General features: G+C 31.1%; 1 protein-coding gene across 1 annotated transcript; it reads left to right on the top strand.

The window, feature by feature from the left end:
* The first annotated feature begins 3784 nt into the window (after window positions 1–3784).
* LOC111212595 (probable WRKY transcription factor 62) lies at window positions 3785–4978 on the top strand. The gene is made up of 3 exons (XM_022714155.2): window positions 3785–4119; window positions 4208–4330; window positions 4416–4978. The coding sequence occupies exons 1-3, from the start codon at window positions 3842–3844 to the stop codon at window positions 4789–4791; spliced, it is 777 nt and encodes a 258-aa protein (XP_022569876.1). The 5' UTR covers window positions 3785–3841; the 3' UTR covers window positions 4792–4978.
* The last annotated feature ends 3318 nt before the right edge of the window (window positions 4979–8296 follow it).

Here is an 8296-nt window from a genome sequence, read left to right on the forward strand (position 1 = left end):
AGTTTGAGAAAAGATATTAAAGTTTTCATATGTGGGGTGGGGTCTGACAATTTCTTAACCCCACAACATTGAGAACATTTGAGTCTTTTTTTTCATTTATACATGTGGTTAATAATCTTGGTAGTAAAAACATTTCCAACGAACTTTCAAACTCTCAAATTTTGATTCTTTTAGCTCTACAACAAATTTTCAAATTTTGAAGCTTTAATAGTTAAATTTTAAATTTCACTTTTCAAAAACTTAAAGTACTATTTACCTTTTATTTTGGTTTAACAATTCAAAAACTTAAAATACTATTTTCTTTTCACTTTTGTCCTCATGATTATGTAATTTACATATAGGTGTACTAATATTAATTTTTATCACTTTACTCTTAAAGAGATGTTAGTTTGCATTTATTTATCTCAGCCGAACTATAATTGTTAAATGATTCTAAATAGGCTAAAATCATACTAATTTTGTTAACTGCATTTAATTTGGTTTATTGATTTACTCATAATATATATTTTTTAAATCATGTATGGTTTGATATATGTTATCTTGGAAAAGAAACATGAAATTGTTATCGATTTGAAGTTGTGTGAAATACCAATAATGTTTTTAAAATTTATGTGTATATAAAAATTTATGACCAAACTAAATCGTAATAATTTGTTAACATATTTTCACTTATTCATTATTTTGGAGTCATTTGTAATTTATATGCATAAAAATAAATATGAAATATTCTAAGTATTAACATGTCGTTGATTTAATTAGGCTTCTGATTTTGAATACATGAACCATGATTGATTTACTTTCTTATTATTTGAAATATGTTGAGAGTTGTACATATGCGTTTGAAATGAATCACAACAATTTTTGTTCTAATTAGGTTTTCAGAGTTTTCTGGTATATTTCAGATGATGACCAATATAGTAATATTAGATCCAGTCTAATAAAAAGTTTGAGTTTGTATAAATCTATGAGCGAAGAAGTCTTAGAACGAAGACGTGTGAAAAATTAAACAAAACTCAGAAAACCTAATTAGAACAAAAATAGTTGTATATTTTTTTTTGAAATTAATCACAACTATTTTTTTGGTAAATGATAGATACTAAGTCATAAGAAAGTCACGACATAATATAGGGAGTGATTAGTAGAGCTTTATCTTCGTACTTTGGTTTTATTTATTTTTAAATCATTAAACTGTATCAATCATGATTTAACTTTATTTTTAAAGTTACATAAAAAAAAAACTTTTTTCTTATGTAGTTTATGGAAAAAACCTACATCTTCTTTTTATAGGCTATAGAATATGTAAAATGAAATAACCTATTTATAAAATCAAATAATAAAAAATATTTATAAATATTTAAATTTAATTTTGGTTGTTTTAAATTATTGAAATATTTTAAATAATATAAAAATTATTTACATATCACATTTTAAATAACAGTAAAATTTGATAATTTATAAAAAAATATTAATATAAATTATTTTAATTAATAAAAGATAATTATTTTATTTATACATCACATATTTCACATATTGTTTTAAAAGATATACATCATATAGTTTACAGCTACAACAAATTTAACCACATCAAGTTTCTGTAAAAAAAATCTACAATAGCAACTTTACAGCTACAACCGACTTACCCACAACTAAATTTTTATAACTAAATTTTATAGCCACAGTCAAACCAATCATCAACATGGTTACCCGCTGATACTAAAGCAGAAGCAACGAATATATGTACTTGAACTGGTATATACTTTAATTGTGGTGTATGTAGTTTAATCATTTAAGTGTTCTAAATTTTGGCTTAATGCGTTCTACGGTAATCAATTGTATTCATGTTACACATTGTTTTATGCAAATTTGTATAGTTCAGACGAATAATAGCATTTAAGCAACACAAGATGTTTAGGCTAATTTGAAGCATTAATATTTGAAAAAATATATATGAGTATTGTCAAATATTTTATTAATATTATTATTCATATTGATTGTTATTTATTCTGTGTATTCATATGATTATAATTGTTTGCAAAAAAAAAAAATTATAAGTTTTACAATTATCACCTATATATATTTAAACATATTTTAATTTCTTTAACTGGAACTATTTATATATGTTAAACTATAATTTTATACAGAAAACTTATATTTCATGTTCAGTTTTCTAAAACTAATACATACATATTAATTTTATATCTATATTTTATGTAAAACATATATCTGCGGCATAATACGAATGCATATGCATACCGTGTTTGCAATTAATAAAAAGGAGATATAGTTTAAAAGTTGAAACCGTAGTATTATATACTAGACCTACATATATATAATATCATTTTCAATGTATTTGGCTATTTTTTTCCTATAAAATAGAAAAAATTATAAGCGATATGTTATTTTGAAATAACAACCTTTAAATATATATGAAAAATAGAAGAATGCTATTTTTTCTATAAATAAAAAACTAGTATTCCCTCCGTTTTTAATATAAGTCGTTTTAGAATTGTGCACATATATTAAGAAAATCATTAATTTTTATATTTTCTAAACAAAAACATCATTAATTATTTATCTAACCACAAATCAACCAATAATAAAATAGAAGGTATATTATCATTGGTCATATAACATTAAGTGTTAATAAATTTTACATAGAAAACCGAAAACGTCATATAATTTGGAAGATAAATTTTTTTCTACAATGACTTATATTTAAAAACGGAGGGAGTAATATTTATTTTTAGAGGAAGAAATAGAAATTGATTGGAGTAGTTTTTCTCTAAATAATATTATAGAGAGAGGCAAATGTATATAGGTGGGTTGGAATCTAAAAATTGAGGAGATTAGATTAGGATTAATGCATTATCACGATCTGTCATCCATAATTCAACCTTCCGTTACGTAAGGTACGATGAGGTCACGTACCCCACGTCACATTTGACAGAGCTGACTCACTTGCGCCGTTTAAATTGGCTCCTCCGTTTTCTTCGCCCGTTAATTAGGCGTTCCATCTTCTCAGGTGCCGTGCCATATGCTTTTGGACTCGTCCCATTGTCAGATTATCAACAATCCTAATTCTTTTTTTTTTTTCGTGTGTGTGTTTAAATTGTGAAGAAGATTATATAAAATATATGCACTCTTGTTTTTTAAATATTATAATTACGTGATTAATAATATGTTTTAGTTTTCCTAAGACCATCTGCAACAATGATTCTTAGCACAAATCCTTAAAAAAAAATTATTATAAAATTACGTGGACATCACTTCATCTATGTTTTTATGCCAACAAAAGCTCTTAAACTCTCTAGCTAAGGATTCGGTTTGCTGGGCCTTTTAACTATTCGCGGACTCCACTGACACGTGGCAGCCCGCGATTGGTTAGTTTTTTTTTTTAAATCCGAAAAAATAATCATAACTACTATTTCTAAGAATTTGTGCTTTGAATATCACCATTGCTGATGCCCTAACACCATATTTTGAAAGGGATGTTCCTGTTTTTATATGAGATGAAAACCACTTTAGTGAGAAGAAAATCCAGTGAAATAATTTAGATGCCCAAAACAAATAAAAAAGTCAATGAGTTTACACATATAATTGTTCACATAGTAGTGCTCATTGTTTTTGTTTCTATATCGTGGGGTTAAACCTCAAGGGCCACACTTAATCCGCACATTCCTAATTAGATAATAGTATGATAATGAAGGAGCGTATGGTAATTAACACACGTATACGAAACTTCCCATCAAACAACCTCATCGATATATATACATATATACGAAGAGGCACATCGCATCTCCTAGTTAATAATAATCTCGACTTGGACAAAAGACAGAGAACGATGGAGTCTTGCCAGCAAAAGGTTATGGAGAAGCTGCTTCACGGCCATGGGTGTGCAAGCCAGCTCAAGCTAATCATGGACCACCACGCCGAGTCAGATTCGTCCATGGAAAGGGAGGATCTGGCCAAGTCCGTCCTCCATTGTTTCTCGGATGCTCTCTCCATTTTGATCGATACCAATGATCATAACAAAGATGATGATAAATCCAATAACTCATCTCCCCAAGACTCTTCACATGTTCTTGAGAGCAGCAGGAAACCATTTCACAAGAGGGGAAGGTATATAAAATATAAAAATCTAACCTAAATAGTCAATTGAAATGTTCAAGAATAGTTGAATGAAATGATTCTCATCTGGTGGTTGTAGAAAGACATCAATGGCGGAGAGCTCAGATTACCGCAGACACGAATCCCCAAACCCGATCTACCACGACGGCTTTCTTTGGAGGAAATACGGACAAAAGCAAATCAAAGAATCGGATCACCAAAGGTATAACTATCATTCACATTCAAACTTAATTTGCATATATAGTTGATGGTGTTAATCTAAACAAAAAAAAATGATGAAATATCAGGAGTTACTACAAGTGTGCGTACACAAGCGACCAGAAATGCGAAGCAAAGAAGCAGGTTCAAATGATCCAAAACAACCCTCCATTGTACTCAACCACTTACTTCGGCCGCCACACATGTCAGCTTCATCAAGCCTTTGAAACTTTTCCCATTGACACCTCAGATCTCCAAGATTCACGCATGATTCGATTTGATAACCCAGATTCCTCTACCCATCAACATCAAAATCAGATAATTCATCACAAAGTTGAACAAATGATGCCCTCTGAGAAAGCAGAAGAGTGGTCGTCCCCATCTGAGTATATGTCCTCCGAGGTTGCCTACGCGGTGGAGGCTTTCGGGTTTAACCCTGCTCGCACATCAAGTGACTTATCATGACCATATATAATACCCTTCCCGTCGCTATCATCAGACATCTAAAGCTTCTTTAGTTATTTGTTTCCTCATAATATCCTTCCTATAGTATAACCCCTGTTACTTTTTTTTGTGTGTTTTGCATCTCATGTATTTGCCTACCTCTACTTCTTTTATTTTGAGTTTAATATTAATCAGCTTTAATAACGCATCAACATTGTTTGGTATGTTGCCAGCTTTCTTCCCTTTTTTTGTTCCTACGGGGGTTGATCTTGTATTAACAAATTAGAGTAATTTAGAGGTTCACCCGTAGGTGAATCTAGAGGTTCAACCAACCAATAGGATTTAATTATTTGAGATTCAATATCTTTTAAAAAACGAAACTAAATAATAAAGATTTGTGAAATTATATTATGTTTTTAAAATTAAAAAAAAAATAATAATTGCCAAAAACTTTTTTTAATGTTGTTAAACCCGTCAGCAAAATACTAAACTTTAAATTCTTGGATAAACCATGAATCCTTTGACAAATCCTAAACTCTTAATCCTAAACCCTAAACCTGAAACCCTTAATCCTAAACCCTAATACTAAACCCTAAATCCTCAATTCTAAATACTAAACCCTAAACCATAAACCCTAAACTTTTGGACAAATCCTAAACCCTAAACACTTAATCATAAATCCTTAATCTTAAATTCTAAGGGTTTAGGGTTTAAGATTAAGGGTTTAGGGTTTGGTTTAGGGTTTGAGATTAATGATTTAGGGTTTAGGATTTGTCCAAAGATTTAGGATTTATCTAAGGGTCTAAGGTTTAGCGTTTAGAGTTTAGGGTTTAGAGTTTAGTACTTTGTTAACTAGTTTAATGATATTAAAATTATTTTTGATAATTACTATTATTTTTTATTCATTTTAAAAACATAATATAATTTCACAAATTTTTATTATTTTGTTTTAAAAAAAAAAATTAAATTTAAAATAACTAAATCCTATTGGTTCACTTAGGGTGCCAGCCTAAGAATTTCTCAACAAATTGCCGTGCAAAGCTAGCCACACTTGGTTGATTTATTCTACTAATATCCTCATAAATTCCTAAAGTGTACCTCCTGTTACTAATTTTATACTTACAAAAAGAAAGTTATCAATATCAATATTATTATTCTCATAAATAAAATCTCTCTGACACCGCTCATGCTAATCCGATCAACTGTACACAGTCCAACACGAGGGTCAAAAAGTGGTGAAACAAGAAACTGGTGGTCAGGTCAATGAACTTGCGACTGAAGCAGATCGGAAAGACAAAGAGACCTTTAATTTGACCCTTGTGTCCTAAGTACCCAATATATAGATTATTTATATCAGGAAAAAAACTATATATCCTTTAGTTTTGTATTATATCTCTTTTGGGTTTAAGGACTTTTCTTTTCTTTTTTTTCGAACACCAGGGTTTAATTATGGACTTTTCTATCGACTAAATTACAGAGGTTCTTTAGAAGTTATAATTTCACGATCGAGACTTGAACCCAAAAAAAAAATCATTTCACGATCGAGTCAAGAATGTACTTATTGTTATAAAAGTAATGAAAAAAATCTCTATTTATTCATAACATAGAAGTTACTTATATAAAAGATTACACCGTCATATATAAATGGAAAGATTACAAATCATAATCTCTTGGTTATGAGTCATCCACAATCTGGTTCATAACACTCTCCTTGGATGCCATAACCATTTAAAGCTTCTAATGTGATTTAATGTTGCCTCATTAAAACTTTACCAGGAAAACCCAATTGGGACAAAACCATGGTGAAGAAAAAATAGTACAACACACATTACTCCCCCTGATTTGGACATTACTGAAGGTCCCTTGGACCTCTCCAACTTTCTGCAATCCGTGGGTGATGAAGATCTTGGGCAGAATATGCTTCGTCCTCGAACATGATAGTTGGTTCTTCTTTACCATCGGCTATGCCACAATCTGATCGAACATATTGAGTCACCGACCTCAAATACACACACACGAAATCTTGGATGGTGTTGCTGTGATATGCGTGTACCACCATGTGTAAAACATAAACTGTCTGAAAACAAATCAATAAAACCAAATAACCCCTCTTTGGGCTGGTTAGTATAAAATAAACCAAAATCAAAGGCTTCTTCATCGTCCTTCTTATGGACCAAACAGATCAGTATCTAAAACAACACTTCTGCATCGTCCATCTCAGGACTAAATGGACTTCTTTATCGTCCACCTTTGGACTGAATGGATCAGTGTCCAAAAAAGTGATCTCACGCCCATGTACTAGATAATGGGTGAGACTGGTCCATATTAAATCACTTGAGTACCCTTTTTTGTATATACTATTTGATGCACAAGGATTTCATTGTTAATGTACTCAAGCTGTAATCCCAAATAAACTTTGTTTTCCAAGATCTTTCATCTCAAACTCTTTCTTGAGATATTCAACTGTTTGGGAAATTATATCCAGAGGTTCCTATGATATTCAGATCATATACTTTGATGATTATCAATATTGTTCTCGAGAACTTGCTGTACTTTCAGCTCAATACCCTCTAGTACTTTCATTATCCAGTGGACAATATAAATATGCAGTCACTACATCAACTTGCTGCAAGTCTAATTTTCTCTCTTATATAGCCAGACTTATGAGAAATCTAAAAGTAGTTGCATCCACCACATGGGAGTATGTCTCCTCATAATCTATTACTGGTCTTTGTGAGAATCCTTGTGCAACATCAGCTTTATATCTCACGATTTCTATTCCTCACAAGATCCATTTATATCCACTGGTTTTAACAACATATGGCGTCTTAATCATATGGCCAAATACACCTTTCTTCCTTAAACTATTTAACCTCACGTTTCCATTCAATCCAATCTGTTCTACGAGTGCGCACTCTTATATTGACGTGGGTTCATGATCCTCGCTTATATTCATAAATTCAAGTGCTACCTTGTATGCAAATAAATCATCTTATGTCGACATTCCTTATTGGTTCCATTATGTTCCAAACATGATATAATCGATTGAGATTCATTATTATCAGGACCTTTAATACTTTGCAGGTTGGCGTCCCAAGCTACATTGTTTCGTACCTGTACCTTAGAGCCGGCCGGCCTTATCTCCATGTCTGGGATGGTTTCCTTAGTAACATCAGATTTGAATTTTGATTATCATTCTCTGCACATTTCTTTTGTTTCTGATGATTCTTATCTTTTGGAACCTATTTGGTCTACCACGTTTCATACGTTGTCTAGACTCTGTAGCAACTTGACTGTGTCTCTTCTTGGACATCAAATTCGTTGGTGCTTTACAAGCTGGTTTATATATGACTTAGTCATTCTTTTTCGGGTCAGCAAATGTGTCTGGCATTTGATTAGCTAGCTTTGTAAATGTATAATCTTTGGACGTCTATTTCACATTCTTTAGTCCGAAGATTTTGCCAAGACATTGATGGTTGATTCCATTCTATTTCTTTTACCAGCTTTATTATTTTTCTCCTTCTGG

This window comes from Brassica napus, chromosome C5 (genome assembly GCF_020379485.1).
Source record: "Brassica napus cultivar Da-Ae chromosome C5, Da-Ae, whole genome shotgun sequence".
NCBI lineage: Eukaryota > Viridiplantae > Streptophyta > Magnoliopsida > Brassicales > Brassicaceae > Brassica > Brassica napus.

Excerpts from the sequence above, each read along its gene's own strand:
- LOC111212595 (XM_022714155.2), top strand. The coding sequence starts at position 3,842 with ATGGAGTCTTGCCAGCAAAAGGTTATGGAGAAGCTGCTTCACGGCCAT. Across the intron at positions 4,120-4,207 it reads CCATTTCACAAGAGGGGAAG|AAAGACATCAATGGCGGAGA; the intron begins GTATATAAAATA and ends TGGTGGTTGTAG. Across the intron at positions 4,331-4,415 it reads AAAGAATCGGATCACCAAAG|GAGTTACTACAAGTGTGCGT; the intron begins GTATAACTATCA and ends ATGAAATATCAG.